The sequence below is a fragment of the Passer montanus genome, unplaced genomic scaffold, assembly GCF_014805655.1.
Source record: "Passer montanus isolate IOZ18808 unplaced genomic scaffold, ASM1480565v1 scaffold248, whole genome shotgun sequence".
Classification (NCBI taxonomy): Eukaryota; Metazoa; Chordata; class Aves; order Passeriformes; family Passeridae; genus Passer; species Passer montanus.
In genome coordinates, this window is record NW_024367127.1 from 2,509 (window position 1) to 25,502 (window position 22,994).

At 43.2% G+C, this 22,994-nt stretch overlaps 2 protein-coding genes across 7 annotated transcripts; one reads left to right on the forward strand and one right to left on the reverse strand.

The window, feature by feature from the left end:
* Positions 1-940: 940 nt before the first annotated feature.
* On the reverse strand, positions 941-7,215 carry LOC120503114 (carbonyl reductase [NADPH] 1-like). Of its 2 annotated transcripts, none has more exons than XM_039711280.1 (4): positions 7,062-7,215; positions 5,569-5,888; positions 2,746-2,853; positions 941-1,923 (listed from the first exon to the last, which is right to left on the reverse strand). In XM_039711280.1, the coding sequence occupies exons 2-4, from the start codon at positions 5,852-5,854 to the stop codon at positions 1,487-1,489; spliced, it is 831 nt and encodes a 276-aa protein (XP_039567214.1). In that variant the 5' UTR covers positions 5,855-5,888; positions 7,062-7,215; the 3' UTR covers positions 941-1,486. The 2 variants fall into 2 exon arrangements, with proteins under 2 accessions (XP_039567214.1, XP_039567215.1); XM_039711281.1 differs by having other exon boundaries at positions 5,569-5,892; positions 7,062-7,212.
* Positions 7,216-7,226: 11 nt separating this feature from the next.
* SETD4 (SET domain containing 4) lies at positions 7,227-16,231 on the forward strand. 5 transcript variants are annotated; one of them, XM_039711278.1, is made up of 11 exons: positions 7,227-7,277; positions 8,129-8,231; positions 8,678-8,773; positions 9,787-9,824; positions 10,047-10,135; positions 11,389-11,818; positions 12,685-12,859; positions 13,322-13,403; positions 13,671-13,751; positions 14,836-14,959; positions 15,224-16,231. In XM_039711278.1, the coding sequence occupies exons 2-11, from the start codon at positions 8,162-8,164 to the stop codon at positions 15,356-15,358; spliced, it is 1,320 nt and encodes a 439-aa protein (XP_039567212.1). In that variant the 5' UTR covers positions 7,227-7,277; positions 8,129-8,161; the 3' UTR covers positions 15,359-16,231. The 5 variants fall into 5 exon arrangements, 3 of the variants coding, with proteins under 3 accessions (XP_039567212.1, XP_039567211.1, XP_039567213.1); XM_039711277.1 differs by lacking the exon at positions 9,787-9,824 and adding an exon at positions 9,530-9,567 and having other exon boundaries at positions 15,224-16,227; XM_039711279.1 differs by lacking the exon at positions 9,787-9,824 and adding an exon at positions 9,530-9,567 and having other exon boundaries at positions 7,241-7,277; positions 8,129-8,282; positions 15,224-16,228.
* The last annotated feature ends 6,763 nt before the right edge of the window (positions 16,232-22,994 follow it).

The following is a 22,994-nucleotide window of genomic DNA, read 5'->3' on the forward strand; positions in this document are numbered from 1 at the left end:
TGTTACAGTCTCACAAACTGCGAGTTCTGCAGCATTTCATTAACAAGGCACAAAAGCAGCTAACTATCTTTCTCTACAGTCTTTTAAACTGTCCAATTAAGAAATGACACCTGAATTATTTTAATAATAACCAAGCACCTATGCCCGCAGTGGAGACTGTTTTATCCAGTGACACAAAACCACCCAAACTCATGGAGAAAGAAGGAGCAGCCTCCACCCTAAACCCTCCATATTCCTTTATATCTATTACTGTATTCTAAACCCTTAAACTCTGAGTTTCCCACCCTGTCATATCACACACTTCTATTCAAACTGCACACCCACAATCCCAGTTCTGTCATTCCATTTTGGAAGCCTGAAATACTCAGCATCCACGGTTCCAACACTTTTGCAATTTTTTCCCCTAAACCCAAGGCCTCTTCCCACAGAATAGATTTACCCTGAGAACTTCTGGCCTTCCCTTCAAGGAGCTCTGGGGCATGACTGAAGAGGTAATTCTTCACAAAAACAATGTTCCTGTATGCTTAAAAAAATTTTATAAGCAGCCCTTTGTTCTGTGTTGATAAGCAATTAATAATCCCCCACAATATTTATTCCCCAATGCCTTTCACTCCAAGGCTTCCCAACCCAAACTGTTCTGGGGGAGGCCAATGTCAAAGCCAGCCAGCATCACCTCCCTGACTCCTGATTAACAATTAACAAGCCCATTATTGATTTGTCATTACTAACAACAGCTTTATGGGTAATTGTTTCCTGCTTCTTCAGCCTCGGAAGAGGCAATTTTCCAACTCTTGAGAGTTTGAAAGGCAATAAGCAACATTTCAACAAATGTAGAGCTCTCCATATCACCTACAGTTCTTGTTGCTGCCATGTGGAGAGCACTTAATTCAGATTTCATTAAGGAAACTTCTGGCTGTGCAATAAAGGAACTGAGGAACACTTTGCTGTGTCAGGTCTGTAGTTTATTTTCTCTGTTTCCAAAGCACACATCACAAATCCCAGCCACAAACTTAGCTGCAGAAAACAAAAATATGTTTTTTGACTTTTAAAGTTTTTAGTACCACAATAATTGTCAGAATATAAATCAGTAATTATTTATTGATAATAATTAATTATTATTATAATAATTATACCAACTGATTATGTTTGGCCACAAATGGTGGATCAGTGCTATTTTATTTTCACCTAATTTCATTTAGTTCTGATAGTAAGGAATGTCTGTCCAACAGTGATTCTGGTCTTGAGCCTCCCCCCAGACAGATCACAACAGCTCTAGAACAATCCCATCCTCTTTAGAAAACCCTGTGCAGCCTCCAGAGCAGCTGTGGATCCTGGAAAATTCTACTGTGATGAGAGATAAGGCACCTGCTTCCTCATCCCAGCTCCATGAGACCCATCCCAGGGGAGAGGGAAAAGGGAATGATGGAATTAGGAACAAAATCAGGAAAATGAGCTCAGCCCCCTTTCCACACCCACCTCCCTGAGCTCACCAGGGTTTGACAGTTTTGTCACTGACAAACTGGCCATGAGGAGCATCAGCACTGGAAGGCAAAAGGGCCAAATAAACGGGGGTCTCAGCCCCCTCCTCTGGGGACTTGGTGGCCTTGGGGCCTGCCATGTCTGTCCTGACCCAGCCAGGGCAGCAGGCATTGAGGAGGATGTGGTCGCCTCTCCTCTGCTCGTTTAACAGCCGCGCTTGGATCCTGGACAGGACAGTGACCCCGATTTTGGACACCCCGTAGGCAGTGTTTGGCCAGCCCTCCTTCTCATGGACACCTTTCTTGGTGTCTTCCACGAATTTGGTCATGAGCTGCACCAGCTCATCCTCAGTGATGGTGTCACTGCGGAATTTCTGCTGCAGCTCCTGGCTGCAGCCTTTCAGGGCTGAGAAGCTCACCATGCTCGAGACATTCACCACCCGACCTGAAAAGAGAATAAAAATGGATTTTTTTTCACACATTTTCAGCTCACACTGAAGCGGGGCTGCTCTCCAGTTCTGGATTCACTCCTCAGGTGAGTATCTGTGAAATATTTTAGGTGGGTTGTTTTGCAGAGCTCCTTGAAAATCAGATTAACTGACTATGATAACTGACAATGTTCTGATTTCTAGTAAATACCATGAGAGGTAATTTAAGGTGTGAATCTGCAAAAGTTTCAGATAAACCTTGAGGAAACAACTTCACAATCAACAGGTACACTCTTACTACAGCAGAAATAATACCTGGAGATTTACAAATTTAAGAATTTCTCTCCCAGCACTTCAGTAAGAGGAACAAATCAGCTGAATCAGTAAACCACTCATCTCCAAAATTATGTTTCACTGTTTCCCTACTTAGCTGCTACTTCACAACCATTCTGATGGTGAATTTGGGGATTTAATCTTAAAAGCCACAGAAATTAATGATGTTAATGACTTTATTAACAGTCATCCTTCACTGTAGTACAAGAGTTCTAGACTGCAACTTTGGCACTGTTTCCTCTCTCCCCAAAATTCGCTCACTCTGTTCATTCCTTCTCCCTCAGGAAATAAAAACCTGTTTTTCATGTACTTAACTTCTTTTTTTTCCTTGAAAACCTTGATGTATTTAAATATCAGGAGAGACCACATTTCATTTATAGCAGCAAACACATCACAGCACCACATCTGAAACATTGGTGCAGTGCCTGAGACTGGAGAGGATTTCCCATTTAAAAGGGTCAAAATTCAAACAAAACTCTTTCCTCCACTTGTTATGTTTCACTTACCATAAGGCTTCACAAGAGGCAGCAATTCTGTGCAAACATTCCTGGTTGCAAAAAAGTTTGTCTTCAGTGTAACCTCAGCTTGGACTGCAAATGGAGTGGTGTCATGAACTGGTCATAAGAGGTAAGAAGGGGAAAAAAAAAAGAAAATTAGCATTGTAACACTGAATAGAAGTTACCAAACCCCAAAAGTTTATCTTAATTTCTGTTTTTAATAATAAGAAAGCAGGCATATGATCACAGACTGGGCAGGTGTTCATTGTCTACAAATCCAACATAATTCAAAGGATAAATTGTAACAGGTCATTATTTGATGTGGTTTTTATTGCAAAACACATTTAATGACACATAGTCATTTGCAAATCACTCACTTGCATTTAAATCTCACACGTGAAGCCAGACTGTGACCCACTGCCAGGGGGAGAAGTAAAATCCTACAGAACTCCAAATCCTGCTTCCATATCCTGCCTTCCTTGTGAGAGAGAACTTCCTTACACCCCAAACCCCACTCATGTGTCTAACAGAATATATGGTAACATCCTGAACTTCCCTGATTTAGGAAGCTTTATCAGACAACTCTTCCCAGAGGGGCTCGTCCAGAAGAAAACCACAGCTCCACCACCATTTGATACAGGAAGTTTTTGCTGGTTCAAGGACTTTGCTGAAGAAATGCAGCACAAAACCAAAGTAACAAAACTTACTGGCAAATCTAATATTTGACAGACTGCAATAGCACATAATGCTACTAAGAAAGGAAAGCATAAATTCTGGGATGGCAGCAAAAACTTGGTTAGACAAGAAGCAAGCTTGGGTAGAAACAGCAATCTGGGAAGCAAGAATTAAAACTATGAGAGAAACATCACAGCAAGTTCTTCCACAGATGTTACACCCTCCGTGCTTGATACTCACAGCAACAGTTCCTTTATCACATTCTAAATTGTGTGACTGCTGACTCAGCTGTAGTCAGCTTGAGCAAAGTCAAGGCTAAACATCTGGAAGTGATATTTTAACTGCTGCTGGAATCTTTCCTGAGCATGCCCTGAAGCTCAGACAATTCTATTAACAGCTGCCTCCTAAGAAGCTGATCTTATGCAATCTTCCTATAAAGTAACAGGCAAAAGAGTCAGAACATCATCACTGCACTCCCACTCCATGAGAAGTTCCCTGCTCTCTTTCAGTGTGAAGCTGTTCCCCCATGGAATGCCCCAATTAGGCCACCCCAAAGCTTCTCCTGTGCAGGTGAACAATGCCAGCTGTGCCAGCCTTTGCTGCCAGCAGAGCTGCTCCATCCCTCTGCTCATCCTGGAGCCTCCTCTGGGCTCTCTGCAGCAGCTCCAGCTCCTCCTGGGCTGGGGCAGGGCTGGGGCAGCTCTCAGGTGGGCTCTCACCTGTGGGGGCACAGGGACACAGTCCCCTCCACAACACCATCATCCAGACTTGTGATTTCCTCTGTCTGGAGCAAATTCTGATTCTGCATTTCATATACACAACAAAAATGCATCCTTCTGCCTTGAAACTGCTGTGTCTTTCTCACTTTCCCTCCCTTTCTGCCCACTGGGAGGGGTAAGGGTTAAATTCTTGCCCAGCACAGCAGGATTTGAGTGGTTTAGAGGTGACTGAAAGGCCTGAGAAAGTTCGAGACAGCAAAGCCCACCCAGGGACAATAAAGTTGCTTTTTCATCAGCTGGAATCCCTGAGTAGATAGTGCACAGAACAGAGCATGGGGGAGGAGAAGAGAGAACACACATCTCCCTGAGGCACCGGGAGACATTCCCAATGGAGATGGGCTCCTGTGGCTCTGCTGGAACTCCTGGGCACTGAGGCAATTAACCCAACCCAGCCCACCTGCCCTGTGTGCCTCCACATTTCTACGTGGTGCAGGGAAGAATGTTTCCATGCTCCAGGGAAGCATGTTTACAGAATCATGGAATTGTTATGGCCACAAAAGCTCTCCCAGCCAATGGAGTCCCATCTGGGCCTGATGCCCACCTTGTCCCCAGCCCAGAGCACTGAGGGCCACCTCCAGCCCTTCTTGGACATCTCCAGGGATGAGGACTCCAAATGTCCCTTGTGGGAATCTATAAAATTAGAGGGTTTTGGGAAAGCTGCAAAAGGCAGGCCTCAGAGACAGCAGAACCGTGATTAGAGCTAAGCAGTAGCTGTAAGATAGGTCAGCAGAAAAAATATGTAAGTAGTAGAAAAGTAAGTACAAATAGAACAATGGTCTGTGTACTAACGCTTGTCAAATAACTCCTTAAGTTGCAGAAAAGTATATCTAGTGAGATACTAGGAGGTTCTAAGCTTAATAATGGAGCTTTGTGCATTGTGTTTTAAGGCATTGTGTTTAAGGCTTGAAATAAGCAAGCATTGTTTTAACTGAAGGTACGTATGCTTATAGTGGTTGGATGGAACTACTGTCAATATGCTTTTGCTTTGTGTGATTGGGCAAAAAACTTTCAAAGTAAGTTGTAATATTAAGTTCTTAGTCTGCTGCCTGGGATGTGAGCTGATGGCATCTTCCTACTGTCAGAAGCATGTAATGAGACTGATGCTGGAAAATAAAACAGCTCAAGGCATGTTCTTAGCAGTCCCATCCTGTGATTTGTACATAGTCCCCGACCGGTGATATTCCCTGACCACCCTTTCCATGGAGAAATTCCTTCTGATGTCCAAACTGACCCACCCCTGGCACACTGTTCTCACAGCATCCTTAAGATGGGAAGTTTGCCCGAGTGAAAAAGCAGCATGGCACTGACACAGAAGCATTGGATGCATCCACTGCCCTCTCCACAGAACACAGGACTACCCCAAGAGAGCACTTCCTACCTTTGAAAGCGATGCCAGCGTTGTTCACCAGCACGTTGAGCCCTCCATACTTCTCCTTGAGGAAGTCCCGGAGCGCTCGGATGCTCTGCAGGTCATCGATGTCCAGCTGGTGGAAGAGCGGGCGCAGCCCTTCCTGCTGGAGCTGTGTCACCGCAGCCTGGCCCCGGCCGGGATCCCGGGATGTCAGGTACACATCCCCCGGGAACTGCTTGCACAGGGCCCGCACGATGGCCAAGCCAATCCCTTTGTTGGAGCCTGTCACCACAGCCACCTGCACGTTGGACATTGTCCCCTCGGAAGGTGAGCCAACGTCACAGGAACTGCCTACAGCAAAGAAAACTTCAGTCAGACAGACAAAATGGCTGTTTGGAAAGGAATTAGAATCATGGGATGGTTTGGATTGGAAGGGACTTTAAAGATCATCTCACTGCCATGGACACCTTCCACTATCCCAGGCTGCTCCAAGCCTCATCCCACCTGGCCTTGAACATTTCCAGCAGTGTGCAGCCTCCCTAGGCAAGTGTTTTTCCTTTAAAATATTATTTAAAATTCCGCCTTGGATTATGTGAAACTACACTCCTGTCCAAACTGTGTAAATTTCTAAGGCAACACAAGGTGTTCACAGAGAAATCTGGTGTTAAGTGTTCTGAAGAAAGGCAGTGATGCGTAAAAAGAAATGTCTCGACTAAAAAAAAATGACTAATCTTTAGTAGTAAATTAACTTTTTGTAGGAGTAAGCTCTTCTGCATTTACACCTCACAGAAGGTCAAAAGAAATGTCTCGACTAAAAAAAAAATGCCAGTGACTAATCTTTAGTAGTAAATTAACTTTTTGTAGGAGTAAGCTCTTCTGCATTTACACCTCACAGAAACATTTTCTACCTTTTGGGAATATTCAGTTGGATCAGCTCAAGTTTTGCTGAAAACTTCAGGCTCAAAACCTGAGCAACCTGGTTTAGTGCAAGGTACCCCTGTCCACGGCAAGGGTTGGAACTGGATGATCTTTAAGGTCCCAAACAATATAAAAAATCATGGGGTATCTTTATCTTCCAGTGCCAGGCAGGAGGAGCAGTTACAGCCTTTTTGGGGGAAAACAGCAAAGCACAGGCTGACTACAATGGCTGGTTGTGTAACACAGCATTCGAAAACCTGCTTGCTGCCTTTCGAACCGACATAGTGCATTTCAAAAAGCTGCATTTCCCCCATAAAAGTAATTTTAAACGCTGGTTTTGCCCCCTTTTGGCATCATTACCATGTCTCCTCCAAATTTACTTGTAACCCTAAGCAGGCATCCAGCGAGTATCCAACACTCCAAGAATCTCCAGAGTGGCTGCCCAGGGTCAGGAGCGCCCTTCCCACCGCAAGTCTCCCTCTCTCCCCCTTCTCCCGTCCCCGTCAGGGGAGGGAACCCGCGGGCCGCCATGAACCCCGACGCCCCCAGGGGGGACGCGTGGGTGAAGGGTCCGGGGGGACACCCAGCACGCCATCACCCACCTCCAGCACCTCGGACGCCTCTCCCTCGCCCCTCAGCTCCACACAGCGAGGACAGAACACGCTATACAAAAAGCACAGACTCCCACAACCCGCGGGGAAGGGAGATGGGGACGCCCCTAAGATGGCGGGGCAGCCCCGCCTCAGGGGCGGGAGAGCGGGCGGGGACTCGCGGAGAGGGACAGCGAGGGAATGTCGGTGCTTGCTTCCCCTTTGCAGGTGGGTTTGGGACACCGGGCAGCAGTTCCAGCCCGGGAGGGACTCGGGAATCACAGTCTGGGCTGGCAGGGGAGGATGCGGTTGGGGCTCCCAGGGGGAGTGCGCGGGGCACGGGCGGTCCCTCAGGAAGTTCCGCTCCCGCAGCGCTGCCGGGCCCTTTCTCTCCCTCCCGTCCTGGGGTTTTATGCCCAGTGGGGAATGGGGGTCTGGTTAGCACAGGATTCCATGGGATGGGATGATAGGGGATGGGCTTTGGAGTTGATGATCTCTGAGGTCTTTTCAACCCAAAGGAATGGGATGGAGGGCCGGCCTCTGGAGGAGCCTGAGCGCCTGTGGGTGATGCCGGCTCCCTGCGGCCCTCTGTCCTGGCAGGGAAAAGCTGCGCTTTGAGGTTCAGTTCAGGGCAGTTTTGGAAAAAGGAAGATCATGGAAAGGCTCTTCCCCCAGAGGGTGCTGGCACTGCCCAGGCTGCCCAGGGAATGGGCACGGCCCCGAGGCTGCCAGAGCTCCAGGAGCCTTTGGCCAGCGCTGCCAGGGGTGCCCAGGGTGGGGATGGAGGGGGGGGTCTGGGCAGGGCAGGGGTGGCACTGGATCATCCCTGTGGATCTTTCCCAACTCAGGATGTTCCATAAGTCCATGAAATACCATCCCATCCCCTGCCATGGCAGGGACACCTTCCCCTGTGCCAGGCTGCTCTAAGCCCCTGGCCTTGGGCACTGCCAGGGATCCAGGGGCAGCCCCAGCTGCTCTGGGCACCCTGTGCCAGGGTCAGCCCACCCTCACAGTAATAAATTTGAAAGTGACTTTAAATGTTTCTAAATCAGTTATTTTAAAATTTATTTTAAATTCAGGTTGTCTAAAAAAGGCAAAATCTGTTGCTTAATATGAAGAAAAGCAGAGGTCGGACAGGTAGAAAGAGAAGAAGAAAGCACGTGAAGAGTTTTGTGGATGGAGGTATCATCATGCCTGGAAGTTAAATAATAAAATAACCACTTGTTCCTCAAGGTGTTCCTCATTTTATTATTTATATTTTCAAAAGCCTTTGTGCTTGGAAAGTTTTATTCATAAATGTTACCCTTTTTTTTTATGTGCAAATACCTGAGCTTTGATTTACAGTCCCAAGCAGAGCACGGTGAATTTTCTGAGCTCACTTTTCTGCCTAATAGCAAATAGTACATTATTCTAAAATTCCCTGGATATGCTGAATAACTGACACATTTCTGAGACCTCCCAGTGCCCAGAAACTCCAAATTTATGTAGTTCAAGTCTTCCTTGCCATTCTGTTATGCTTTAAAATGTCCAAAATACAGTTTCTCTGACTATACAGTAAAATGTTTATATTTCCTTTATTGTCCAACAGAATGCTCTTTAATAGCATTAATTTATTTTTCTGTTTTTAGTCAACTGCAGTCACAAGCTGGAATACATTAAACTTAAGAAGTGGCTAAAAGAGAGAGGATTTGAAGACAGTAATTTAAGGCCAGCAGAGTTCTGGGGTAATGCTTTAATTATTTATTGATGGCAAAAATGTCTGAATCTTCTAAGAATTTTAGATTCCTGCTTTCATTTTGAATTATGCCCTTGTCTGGCATCACGAAAAAAGTCCAGTTACTGATATGCTTCCAAGGATTCTTGGAATGTCAGTTTAACATGAAAAAGTAGATATGGAGGCCTGAAAAAGCCAACATTTGAAGTGTTAATAAAACAATTTTTGTAATTTAACTTTGTTATAACTTGTTTATCTTTTCATTCCCAAGCAAGTTCAGCAGAGAGCTGCGGTTCAGTTAGTAATATTTACAGTAAAGATTTATACTTATATTTTTGCTCTTTCTGTAGGGTATATTTTAAACATTTTGTGGAATTATAGACAGAGCAGAAAGAATAGAATGGATCAGAGAAAAATATTGTGACTAGAAATGCTAAAGTTTAGTTAAAACTGAAACCAAGAGCTGCAGCTGGTGATGAAAGATGTGTTTGAGGAAAAATGGAGAAAAAGAAGGTGAATAATTGCTATAAGTGGGAGAAGAAAAAGCTGAATAATTGCTAGAACTGGACAGCAAGCGCTGCAGGATATGCAGGGAAAAGATCCTGAAAAATAAAGAGAATTGGAGAAAAAAAAAAGAGGTATATCAACAGAACATTGAATTTATGTCTTGTTACACATAATGCCTGTTCTTTTAGAGCTTTTCCTTGCTGAGCACTGATTTGCCATGTCTACATTTATTTACTCCTGCTCTTTGTTCCTTCTTCAGAGACAGGCAGAGGATTGATGACCACAAAAGCTCTTCAGGTGAGTGATGTTGTTTCTAATGCAGGAACCCTTCAGGTTTTTTTGACATTTAATGATTTTTGCAACGAAAAAAATGAATATAAAAATATATCTGGAACAGTCCATAACTGAATTTATGTTTTGTTACACATAATGCCTGTTCTTTTAGAGCTTTTCCTTGCTGATCACTGATTTGCCATGTCTACATTTATTTACTCCTGCTCTTTGTTCCTTCTTCAGAGACAGGCAGAGGATTGATGACCACAAAAGCTCTTCAGGTGAGTGGTGTTGTTTCTAATGCAGGAACCCTTCAGGTTTTTTTGACATTTAATGATTTTTGCAACAAGCAAAGCTCAGAAATCCATTGTGAATGTAATTTCTGGCTTTTGGACTGTTGCAGCCATAATGTGAAACCACCAGTCCCCACAGTAATTAAATAAGTCTTTACACTTGATTTTTACTGGTTTTTGTGTGTAATTTTTTTCCCTTCTCCCTCAAAGGCAGGAGATGTGATTATTTCATTGCCTGAGAAGTGTTTGCTCACCACGGGCACTGTCCTCAGCAGCTGCTTGGGAGGACACATTGAGAAGTAAGTGACAAGTGACACTTGGTAGCCTTTAGAGGGTTTTTTTCAGCAGTAATGAATCCTCTAAAGGGGTGGTGGAGCTTTAAACTGAATATCCTGAGTGGTGCCAGCACTTCAGGGATGTGGAATGCTCAGACAGGGAAGATTTTAATACTGAACATCCCTTTTTAGCTTGGCAGAGCTGGAGAGAGGGCACAGGCTGGAGCTGGAGCTGCCTCAGAGCCTGCTTGGCCCTAAATGCCAATTAGGAATGTTTTTTTGGGAATTTGGGAGTCAGCTTCAATAGGAGAAGAAAGATAAAACTGGGCTGCAAAGCCAGGGCCTTTTAGAAAATTAGGAACAAATTGGAAATTTGGAAAATTTGGAACAAAGCCCCATGCTGGGCATTGAATACTTGTGTATCCTGAAAAAACCCAGCCCAAGGGGTGAACCTGAAATTGTTACTAAAACCAGCTTTTATTGCCCCTTTGAAATCAGCCAAAGGCCTTGGAGATGAACTACAAAGAAGTTTTAAATAGAAGCTATTTATAGCTTCCAAAGAAGTCTGAGAGAGGTAAAACACTGCTGTGTCCATTTCCCGTCTCACCTCTGTGGGTCTGCTGCATTGGTATTTTTATTATTATATTATTTTTATTTTTACTTTTATTTTTGTTTTTACTTTTGTTAATTTTTATTTTATTTAATTTATTTATATTTTATTTATATTTTACTTTTTATTTTTATTCCCGTCTCACCTCTGTGGGTCTGCTGCATTGGTATTTTTATTATTACATTATTTTTATTTTTACTTTTATTTTTATTTTTAGTTTTGTTAATTTTTCATTTTATTTATATTTTATTTATATTTTACTTTTTATTTTTATTTTACTTTTTATTTTACTTTTTATTTTACTTAAATTTATTTTAATCTTTCTATTTTATTTTTACTTTATTTTTTCTATTTTATTTTTACTTTATTTCTTATTCTATTTTTTATTTTTATTTCTATTTTTATATTTATTTTATTTTTTTATTTTATTTTAATGTTTATTTTAATTTTTAATTTAATTTTTATTTTTATTTTATTTTTCCTTCTATTTTAATTTTTATTTTTATTTTACCTTTTAAAATGTTTATTTTTATTTTACTTTTAATTTTTATTTATTTTTTAATTTTAATTTTTATGTTTTATTTCTATTTTTTAAATTCCTCTTTTAATTTTTATTTATTAATTTTTATTTTTATTATATATTTATTTCCTTTTTATTTTCCAATAGATGGAAGCCCCCCGTGTCTCCTTTGCTGGCACTGTGCACGTTTTTGATAGCAGAGAAACACGCTGGGGAGAAATCTCCATGGAAGCCCTACCTGGATGTTCTGCCCAAGACTTACACTTGCCCTGCTTGTTTGGAGCCTGATGTCATAAATCTTCTCCCAAAACCCTTACAAAAGAAGGCTCAGGAGCAAAAAATGATGATCCAAGAGCTGTTTAGATCTTCCAAAGCTTTCTTCTCTTCCCTGCAGCCTTTATTTGCTGAGAGCACAGGAACTATTTTTAATTTCAATGCTCTGGAGTGGGCTTGGTGCACTGTAAATACCAGGACAATCTACATGAAACAGCCACACAGGGAGTGTTTCTCCCTGGAGCCAGATGTTTATGCATTGGCACCATATTTAGATTTGCTAAACCACAGCCCAAATGTTCAGGTAAGAAGCTCAAAACAGATCAGTAAATTTCTTTATTTTTATAAAGTGCACTCTGTCAATGCCATCTGCATTTTTGTGATGGATGCGGAGTGTGGTGAGGGCAGGGAGAGATCTCACAGGGGGAGAAATGTCTCAGCTCCTCAGGAACTGGAGTGCCAGGACACAGGGAATGCCTTCAAACTGCCAGAGGGCAGAGGTGGGGGAATATTGGAAAAAATCTTGTCCTAGGAGGATGGGGAGGGACTGGGATGGAATTCCCAGAGCAGCTGGGGCTGCCCCTGGATCCCTGGCAGTGCCCAAGGCCAGGCTGGACACTGGGGCTGGAGCAGCCTGGCACAGTGGGAGGTGTCCCTGCCATGGCAGGGCTGGGATGAGGTGTGTAAGGTCCCTCCAACCCAAACATTCAGTAATTCTATAATTCAAATATTTCAGTTTGTGCAGCAGACCAGGGTACAGGGAGATCCCACAGTGGCTGGAGGAGATTTGCATCCAAAACAGCTTTTGGGAAGAGCCATTTGTAAACACCCCCCTGATCTGCTCCTAAAAGCAAGACAAATTCCTTGTCCTGACACAAATTCCATGGTCCCTGTGTTTCTTCACCTCTGGCTGAAGCCTCAGTACAGCCTGAGGGGAATGCAGAGAGAATTTCCACTTTCTGTCAGGCTCAGGGTGCCACCACTGAGCTTGGAGAGCACAGGAGAGGCCAACTCTGTGTGGAACCATCTGTGTTTGCAGATCTGGGGTCTCTCCAAGAGGTCCCCACAACTGAACAAGAATTTCAGTCCTCTGAGGTTTCAAAATTCAAAGGTTTGTTTCATTTTCCACCCTACCAAGAGTAAAAACCTTTTATTTTTCACTCCCTGAAGGTCAAGGCTGGGTTTAATGAGCAGACAAGGAGCTATGAAATTTGGACAAATTCACAATGCAAAAAATACCAGGAAGTTTTGATCTGCTATGGACCTCATGACAATCAGAGGCTGCTGCTGGAATATGGATTTGTTGCCATGGACAACCCTCACAGCAGTGTTTATGTCTCAGCAGGTTGGATTTATGGATTCTCTGAGCATTGAAAGGCACAAAACCAGAGAACTGAGTGTGTAAATACCTCTTGATACCTCTTTGCATAGACTTTAATGGTTTAATTTTTGCTTAATTAAAATGGCTTTTGTTACTATGATATTTTTTTAAATTGTTAATAATAACAACATCTGTGTAGAGATTCCAGCTGGATGTCTTAGATTGCACCACTGAGGACTGAAATCCAGATCTCCACAAACTGAACTTGCTTGGAGTGTTTCATAACTTCAGTTTGAGTCAGGATTTTTGTTAGAACCCTGGAGAGTGCTGGTAGCTTTTGAGAATTCTGGAAAGTTCACCAAAATTTAACAGGTTTTGATCTTAGTCCTACATGAAAAATATGGTTGAAATAATTTCTCAGAATTGATGATTGTGGTTTCTCTTACATACAATTTATTGAAATATTCAAACTGTATTTTTCTGCAGATACTCTTCTCAAATATTTCTCACCACTGGACAAGCAGAGAAAGGCCAAAGTTTCCATACTCAAGGACCATGATTTCTTAGAGTAAGTATCTGGAGTTTTTCATTTCCTGGTGAGATTTTACTCAGTTTTTCTGGGAGTCAAATTTGTATCAAATTTGTATCTAGTATCAAAATCCAGCAAAAGAAAAATTATAATTATTTGTTTTTTAGCAAAATCACTGCTTGAGAGACATGGAGAAGTTGTAAACACCAGTATCAAAGCTGGAGATCTTCCATAGCTGATGTATCTCAGGAAGAAAACTCACTCTAAAGCTCACCTTAACTTCATCTCTTCCCTTGGGCTTTGTAGGAACCTGACCTTTGGCTGGGAGGGACCATCCTGGAGACTCCTCACAGCCCTCAAGGTGCTCAGTCTGGCAGCAGATGAATTGTGAGTTGGAGCCCCCTGAATATTTATTTGGTGGCTGTGCAGGTGCCTTCTGCTTTGAATTCATGGAATCCCCAAGGTGGGAAGAGCCCCAGTGCCACCCCAGCCCCACCAGCATCACCCCAAACCCTGTCCCCAGGGCCACATCCAGACTCCTCTGGGACAATTCCAGTGACTCCAAACCTCCCTGGGCAGCTCAGCCCAAGGCCTGACCACTCTGCCAGGGAAATTTCCTGTCCCAGTCTCAACCTGAGCCTGCCCTGGTGCCATTTGAGGCCATTTCCTCTCCTCCTTTCCCTGCCCCTCCTGTCGGGAGCTGTGCAGAGCAGTGAGGTCCCCCCTGAGCCTCCTTTTCTCTCCCAAACCACCCCAAATCCCTCAGCTGCTCCTCCCAGGATGTTTTCCAGCCTCTTCAATATTTTCTGTTTCCCCTCACTCTTTGTTCTCTGCTGGCTGTGAGTGACACACTGGGACAATTTTTGGATCTCCTGTGTCTGGTTTTTTGACCTCAGGTGAGAAGTGAAAAGAAGAAAGGCAGAGAACACCATTAACTGTAAACTCCCTCCCTTTTTGCTGCTTTGGTGATTTTCTTTCTTGTATTATTTTCCCTTTCTATTTCAAGCCCCACATATTCCCTCAAGGTTCAAACTCCAGGCCTTTTTCCTGTTGGCTTGATGAAATTTTGAATGTTCTTAACCTGGCTTGATTTCCTTGAGTCATGTGTTCCACAGGCTGGAATTGCAGGGCCAAGGAAGTTGCTGAAATTCATCTCCAGTGACTCTCAGTGCACTTGGAGCATTTATTCCAAATGGCAAATCTGCCTCAAACATCAGGGCTGGAAAATGATTACCTGCACTTTGCTTGGAATAAATGAAATAAGGAATAAATTAATGAGAAAAGGCCTGTTCAGAGTTGTTTGTGCTTTGAAGATTCATTGCTGAGTGGAATAAATTGATCTAAGAACTAAAAATAAATCCCTGGGCTGGATTATGAGCCCAGGTGAGGGCCAGGGCAGCAGAGCCACGTTTGGCATCCAGCTGGGGAGTGCAGTAATTAATTCTGTACTCTTCAAACATTTTGATTCCAGTGCCTGCTGGAGGAGGATCCTGCTTGGTGATGTCACTTCAGCCAGGAATGAACAGCAGGCTTTGTGTACAGCAGCAAAAATCTGTCAGTTTTTAATAGAGGAGACCCAGCACGTCCTTCTCCAGGTAACTTGGGAAAACAAGGAGCTCAGATTCCTTTCTCTATCAGAACCTTGTCATTTTCTGGGTGAGAATTTTGATGATTTTTCCCTTTCCCTCTCTTTTTTTAAATTTTCCTTTTTGCTACTAAAGTTTCTCTTGTGGAATTAAAAAAACCCACTATTTTAACATAATCAATAAAATCCTTACAGATTTCCACAGATTTTCTCTTCATGTCCTATTAAATAATCAAAATTTTGAATAATTTAATCCCATTTGTCTCAACTCCAGATTTCCCAGCTGAAAAGAGACAAAGAAAACCTCAAAACCCACCTGGCTCTGGTGGAAATGCTGCGCTCAGAAGACCTCAAGATCCTTCAAAAATCAGCTGAGATTCTTTGTAACTTGAACTTAGGAACAACTTGATCCCCCTGGAGCTGTGACAGCTGTAATTGGTCAGGGATTATTGCCAGATTCTTACTCTTTTAATGGACTTGAGCAGCAAAGAATAATTTAAAACTTCATCAGAGTAATTTTGTTCTTTGCTGACCTTCACACAAAAGGTTCTGCTGAAGTGGAGAGCTCGAGCTCCTTGGTTTGTAGAAAAGAGAATTTTTTTAAAGGGCATTTCAGGGCAGGACCCTTATTTAAGATGCAGAAACTTCATTTGGAATTGGGATTCTCTTGTGATTATTGTCCATGATGTGATTTTTAAAAGTGCTTATTTTTGTAAACATATTACTTCATTTTCTACAAGACTTGTCTGTTTTATTTTTCTAAAATCCTTTCTGGAGCTGGAACTCCATTTATTACATCCTTGAGGCCAATTCACCTTCAGATTTGACTAAATTATGTTTTTAGGCCACTTGCCACCATATTTTACACTCTAATCAGTCCCATTAAGCCCTGATCAGTTTAGATTGCATATCAGGAATTTTTTTTTCATGTGAAGGGTTGTAAAACATTGGAACAGGATAACTAGGGAAGAGCTTCCCATCCCTGGGAGTGTCCAAAAACGTGGAAGTGGCACTTGAGAACTTGGTTTGATGGTGACCATGGGGTGATGGTTGGACTTGGAGATTAAAGTATTTTCCAGCCTTAAGGATTCTGGGATTTTCTGATCTCCTGAGGTTCCTTTGGATTTGGGAATGCTGTTCTGTAGGGAATTCTCACCAGTTTTCCTCCAGGTCCATCTGTGACTGGCTCAGCCCTGCCCCTCTGACTGTTTGACCTTCCTTTAATAAACCCCTTTTCATTCTTTAACACCAGCTGTGTTTCTAATTTTATCATTTTATCACAAAATGGTGCCAGAGTTAAAGGAGATTAGGATGTTTGGCTGGTTTATTTATTTTTTTTTCCTGAGGATGGTTATTTTAAGAACAGCTCCTGTACAATGTGTCTGGCAAGGTGAATACGAGTTTGACAGAAGTTGATTTGGTTTTGCTGGGGGCTCCACATTTATTCCAGGTGCTTTGGATATGAGCTCTGCTCCTGGAACTCCTACACACCTCCAGGGAGAGCAGGAAAGGGGTCTGGAAGTGCAGGAAAGAAGGCAGAGCACAGCAATTTATGTGTATATATAAAAATATAACTTAAATTTAATCTTAAACTTTTTTGATTCAACCTAAACTGTGTGCAAGACAGGGCTGAGAGCTGAGGTTCCTGAGGAGGCACCAGCCCTGGGAGTGCTCTCTACCTGTTTTACAGAATAAATCAAATTTTCAGAGGGAAAATTCTCCCTCTCAGCCTCTACTTTGAGCTGCAAACAGCATCTCCTCAGTGATGTGCTGTTAACATTTCACTCTGGCTCTCTGTTCCCTGAGAAAGGATTGAGCTGGGATCTTATTGTGGAAAAAAACCCCAAAAAACAAAAGAAGCTTGATTTCCCTCTTGGTCTAAATTCCCTTTCAGACTGAACCTGCAAATGTGAGCAATACTGGGAATAAACTCAGCTTCTGCCCAGGAGTGCTACAAACCTGGCCCAGAGCAGGGTAGGGAGTTGGATTCTCTCCCAGCTTGTGCAGTATTACCCAAAAAGTGAAATTGAGGAGATGGAGCTTGGCCAGAGAGGGCAAGAAAACTGGGAAAGGGCTGGAAAATAAATCCTGGGGGGAGCAGCTGAACTGGGGGGGCTCTGCCTGGAAAAAAGGAGGCTCAGGGGGGACCTCACTGCTCTGCACAGCTCCCGACAGGAGGGGCAGGGAAAAAATGAGAGGAAATGGCCTCAAATTTCATTCCTAATTGGATATTAGGAAAAAAAAAATATCCCTGGCAGAGTGGTCAGGCCTGAGGATGAGCTGCCCAGGGAGGTTTGGAGTCACTGGGAATGTCCCAGAGGAGTCTGGATGTGGCCTTGGGGACAGGGTTTGGGGTGGTGCTGATGGGGCTGGGGTGGCACTGGGTGATCCTGAGGGGCTCTTCCCACCTTGGGGATTCCACGAAATCAAAGCAGAAGGCACCTGCACAGCCACCAAATAAATATTCAGGGGGCTCCAACTCACAATTCATCTGCTGCCAGACTCAGCACCTTGAGGGCTGTGAGGAGTCTCCAGGATGGTCCCTCCCAGCCAAAGGTCAGGTTCCTACAAAGCCCAAGGGAAGAGATGAAGTTAAGGTGAGCTTTAGAGTGACAGTCTGGATGTGACCCTTGGGGCCAGGGTTTGGGGTGATGCTGGTGAGGCTGGGGTGGCACTGGATGATCCTGGGGGGCTCTTCCCACCTTGGTGATTCTGGGACCGAAGTTGAGCTGAAGTGGGAAGGCACTCAAAGACAAACTGAGTTTGTTCAGGTAATAAGAGCCACCAGATTTCATGTGGTAAGAGCACGAGGCAGAAATAGCACAGTTAATTTTTTATTTTTAAGAGGGGTGTTGATTTAGTGCAGTCACTGAAGTCAATGAAAAATTATAAACATGAAACCTCCTGTCAAAGTCTTTGCTGTGTCAGTTTATGTCAATAAAACGTGGATTTCCTTTGATCTGCTTTAGAAAGTGGCTCCCAGTTGAGACTTTTCTCCTGTAATGTGTGCAGCTCATCCATCACTGCCAAGTGCCCTCAGGCCTGTCTGGCTTGGGACAAGATAAGGGAGTATCAACTTCACAGCCTGATAATTAAAGCTTTTAAATAAGTTATGAAAACACTGCCAAGATGACATTCCCAAAGAAAGAGCTTTTAAACATGACATTGTCCAAAAAGTGCCACACTTGGGCAGAATTTGCAATGTTTGCAGTCAGTAATTCAAGTGATGGATTTAATATTCTCTGGGACACAGGGAAAATCACCTCAAAAAACCTTTGTGGGTTTCTTTAAACAGTAACAGGATCAGGTTTCTCAGAAAAGATGTGGCTGCCCGTGGGTCCCTGGAAGTGTCCAAGACCAGGCTGGATGGGATTTGGAGAAACGTGGCAGATTCCATGATTCCATGGTGCTGGAGTTGGGCAGGAGGAATCATCAATTGAGCTCTGCATCCCTTGCAGACGTTCCAGAGGTTCTGGATGTTCCCCTTTAGAGCTCCCTCCTGCTGGGGCTGCTCTGGCAGGAGCTGGCAGGGGCAGCTGGGCCCTTGTGACCCCTGGCAGGCAGCGATGAGGGGACAAGGGACACTCTCAGCAGGAGGCTGGTGCCACTCCCGGCTGTACCAGCCTGCCTGGGCTGGCTTCCAGAGCTTGTCCAGAAGAAACCAACAAAGAATTGTGTGGGAAATTGATTTTTAGAAAATTTTTAAAGTTTAATAGAAGGTTTTTATAGTGTGTATACAAAATAAGTTTATTACAATAAGCATAGTGTGTTACAACATAAGTTTGTATCCATTAAATATAATATAATATAATATAATATAATATAATATAATATAATATAATATAATATAATATAATATAATATAATATAATATAATATAATATAATATAATTAATATATGCAATTACAATGTGATATTATAATTGCGTTTATATACATTAATTATTATAGTGACTATATTAGTAATAGTGCCTTGTGTACTTCACTGTACACAACAATCAATAAAGACCAAAATTATAGTGTATTGTAATTAGGAAATAATTGGCTTCTGATTGTGATGACGTGAATTGTAACATCTGTATTGTCTCACCCTTCTCATGAGACTGAAAATGGAATAAATGTTTTTAAAATGCCTCTCAGTTACCCCATCTCTGAGTCAGAAAAAAGCTTAATCCAACAGAATTTCAGGGAATTTGGGTGTCCTTCCCATGAGATGAGTGCTGAAAGGACAGAGATGCAATTTGGGGGAATTTGGGTGTCCCAGGGGTGGAATTTCAGGGAATTTTTGTGCTCTTCCCATGAGATGAGCTCTGCAAGGACAGAGATGCTCAGTGGGGCTGGGCTGGTCTGCAGAGGATGTTGGGGAGGGATCAAGAGGGACCTTTGGGCATTTTGTGGCAGTGCTGGAGGCTTTTTGTTGTACTGGTCCACCTGGGGGTGTCACTGCTCCTTGCACAGATGGATATGGACACAGATCCCAGGTGGGAAATGTCTCAATTTCTGTTATATCAATATATCCCAGAATTCCAGAATTTTTTGGGTTGGAAGGAACCTTAAAAACCATCTAGTTCCACTCCTGGCAAGAGTAGGTGCAGGAGCACCTTCCACTGGAAAAATCAGTCAGGGAGTTGTGGAGAGCAAGAAAAAAAAGGAAGAGAGAAACAACTCTGAAAAAAATCAAATGGTTAAACATTCCTAATTTCTAAATAAAATGTTTTTGTTAGAGAAAATGGGCAGAGGATTGTGAAACAAAGAAACCCCAGACCCCTGCAAGATGAAACAGCGTGAAAAATGTTCTTAATGCACCCACCTTCTCTGGAGCTTCCCCCTGCTTTCCCCACTGGTTCAGGATTTGGATCTAAGTCAATAACAAAATGCAACTGGTGAATGTCAAGGAGGGGGAAATGGGAGCGTTCCTTGGATAATTCACAAGGCAGCTGCTGCTGTTGGGTTGTGTTACTTAGAAAAAGATGCTGCTCCCCTTGGGAGGAAGAGACAAATTTCTGCTAATTTGGTGTTCTAGGGTCAGCAGGGTTGTGATGCTCTGTGAGCCCAGCAGACAGCAAAGAGGACATGAGGACTGAGGTAAACACTCCTGACAGTTTAGGTATAAATGTTCAGCAAAATGGACCTAAATCCTCTGCCTAAAAGGAGAAAAGTCAAGAGAGAACTAACAGTGAGTTATTGAAATCATTCTTTAAACACAGTTGGAGGGCCTGAGCTATTTTTACCATTCTTGAAGCTCTCCATGATTAATAAATAATTAAAAAGAAATATAAATAATATAAAATAAATACTAATAAATAATTAAAAAATACGTAATATCCTGGTTCTTACTGGTTGCAGCTGATTCATAAATCAAGTTCTGGTGACAGAAAGCTCCAGCCTCTTTTGCCCTCTGCCCACTTCAACACTGGGGAATCATTCCCTCCATTAACGCCCTGAAATTTCTGAGGAATGATGTGGAACAGAAGTCCCAGCAACTCCTCCTTTGTTTATAGCCAGAAACTCTCTGGCTGCTTAACAGAACATGAAAACCAGTTCCTTTCCTATTACTGTCAAACAAACTTCACCTCCCCGCTCGCATCCCACGGGATTTGTCACCGGCAGGAAGCTCAAGCCCAGCCCTGTGAGTACAGAACTTCCAGTCACTTCAGAGGGAGGAAAAGAACCCTTTCATCATGTTCAGTTTTCTCCGCTGCTTTATTTCACTTAAAACATCACTCACTACCAAATGGTCTTTGTCAGGAGTAATTGGCAAACGCTGGAGGCGCTTTTCAAGGCTGTCTGGATGGAAAATCTCAAAGCTGTTGTCTGCACTGAAAGAAAATATTGCATTTGATCTTTTTATGATTCCTGCAGACATGATGTATGTCTGCATTCCTCAGCCTGAGGAATTATCCCTGTTTGGGTTTCTCTGCCTTTCAGTGACAGGAAGTAGCACTTCACCCTCATTTTGCAGTATTGTCTGGGAATTAACCACAACATAACAGTAATGTACATTTTCTTTTTGTGCTTCAGAGAGGTCGGTTTTTATTAGCCATTTATTGTGGTTTTCTCGTTGGCAAGTGGCAGATTGTCTCAGTGATAGCTGTGGCTATTGCATTTCAGCTGGGTTTGTATTTAAACATGGGTTTCTTCTGGTGGCTCCTTCCTAAGTGATGTCCTGCTCTGAGCTTCCCATGACATAAATCAGCTTTTCCCTACTCCAGTTGTACAAAGGTGGCACTGCCCTGGTCACCTCTGCTCTGTTCCTGAGATTTTGGGTCACCTAGGGAAAGGACAGACAGAATGTTACATTAACCCTGTGGATTCCTGGCATGGAATTGTGGAATCATGGAATGGTTTGGGCTGGAAGGGACCTTAAAGGTCAGCCAGAGCCATGGCAGGGGCACCTTCCACTGTGCCAGGCTGCTCCAGCCCCAGTGCCCAGCCTGGCCTTGGGCACTGCCAGGGATCCAGGGGCAGCCCCAGCTGCTCTGGGAATTCTGTCCCAGCCCCTCACTACTGTCATGGGAAAGAATTCCTGCCCAAGATCCCATCCATTGCTGCCCTCTGGCACTGGCAGCCATTCCCTGGGTGCTGTCCCTGCAGGCCTTGTCCCCAGTCCAAACCCCATCTCAGTGGATCTGGCAGATTCAGACCCCTTGCAAAAGGGGATTTATTAATTCTGCTGCCTGTGGAATAACATGGTGCAATAACACACAATGCAGAATTCAACAATATAAGGTTTTGGGTTTTTTTGTTTGTTTGTTTTTTGTGGCTGCTGAGCCACATCTGGATCACTCTGTTGATTGTCACTTTTTCACAGTTCCCAAATTAATGCCACATCAGAGACTCCAAAGCAAATAGCACAATTAGTGAACAAAACCATGTGAGATTGTGAGGAAAATTAAAGGCAAACTCTGACAGTCAGAAGTTTTATATTTAGTGATTATCCTCCAGCAGTTACTGTTGTCTTCTTGTAAATCTTATTAAGAGTATTCAGGGGTGTTTTGCTTTATTTTTGTCACCAATCAGCAGAACATTAAATGCACAAAGAACCGTTCGTTTTTCTCCCTTGTGCTGACATGAGGACCTGAGGACATGGTGATGTGGGTGAGAAATTATCAGGATTTTATTTAAAAAGTGTTTCCACCAGAAGGAGAGGGTGGAATGCCAGACCCCACAGGGTGTCACTTAATTCTGACTTTGTGCAGGACTGCCTGGTCAGAGAAAAGGCAAGAGAAGCCCAGAAACCCATGGAGATGCTGGAGCATCCAGCAGATCAGACAATGCCAGAATGTCTGATGTTGGGAAAGATTTCCAATGTCACAGAGTCCCAGCTGTGCCCCATGGGCCTGGGCTCATGTCCAGCCCCTGTCACCAGCACCCCCAGGGCCTTTTTCAGCCCCAATGCCCAGCCTGGATCTCCACGGGGTTGTGGTGGCCCCATGCCATGGATCCAGCCTGTCCTGGTCCATCCCAGATGCCCTGGCCATATTCCAGCCTTTTCTTCAGGAATGAATTTACCCCATTACAGATTTATTCACCTGAGCCACTTTGAAGTTCACTGGCCAATTTAATTTGGGGATTTGGCTGCCTGCAGGGTACAGGTGTCACCTTGGGACAGTTCGGTTGTGGTGGGTGAAAATGCTGGTTCAGTGCTCAGCAAGAGCCAAAAATTAATGAACAGAGCATTTTTAGTGCCCTTTATAACTCATGGATGTACATCCTTATAGACAGGAATAATAGAATAGAATAGAATAGAATAGAATAGATTTTGATAGAATATGATAGAATAGAATAGAATAGAATAGAATAGAATAGAATAGATAAATAATATTATATAATATAGGAATATAATGTAGTAGTATAATATAATATAATTTATATAATAGAATAAATATAACAGACACTGCATTGGGCATCACTTCTCAAATCCAGCAGAATTAAATAAAAGATCAGAGATTGAAGTGATCCCTGCAGAAATGAAGATTAAAGATAGAAATTTCCTTAAGTTTGGGAAAATGGACAAATGGGGTAGGAAAGGGTCACGATGGGCG

Coding starts and splice junctions, on each gene's coding strand:
- LOC120503114 (XM_039711280.1), bottom strand. CDS start 5,854: ATGTCCAACGTGCAGGTGGCTGTGGTGACAGGCTCCAACAAAGGGATT. Junction 2,854..5,568: donor CGCTGGCATCGCTTTCAAAG/GTAGGAAGTGCT, acceptor TCTTATGACCAG/TTCATGACACCACTCCATTT. Junction 1,924..2,745: donor GCCTCTTGTGAAGCCTTATG/GTAAGTGAAACA, acceptor TTCTCTTTTCAG/GTCGGGTGGTGAATGTCTCG.
- SETD4 (XM_039711278.1), top strand. CDS start 8,162: ATGAAGAAAAGCAGAGGTCGGACAGGTAGAAAGAGAAGAAGAAAGCAC. Junction 8,232..8,677: donor GAAGAGTTTTGTGGATGGAG/GTATCATCATGC, acceptor TTCTGTTTTTAG/TCAACTGCAGTCACAAGCTG. Junction 12,860..13,321: donor CAGTGTTTATGTCTCAGCAG/GTTGGATTTATG, acceptor ATTTTTCTGCAG/ATACTCTTCTCAAATATTTC.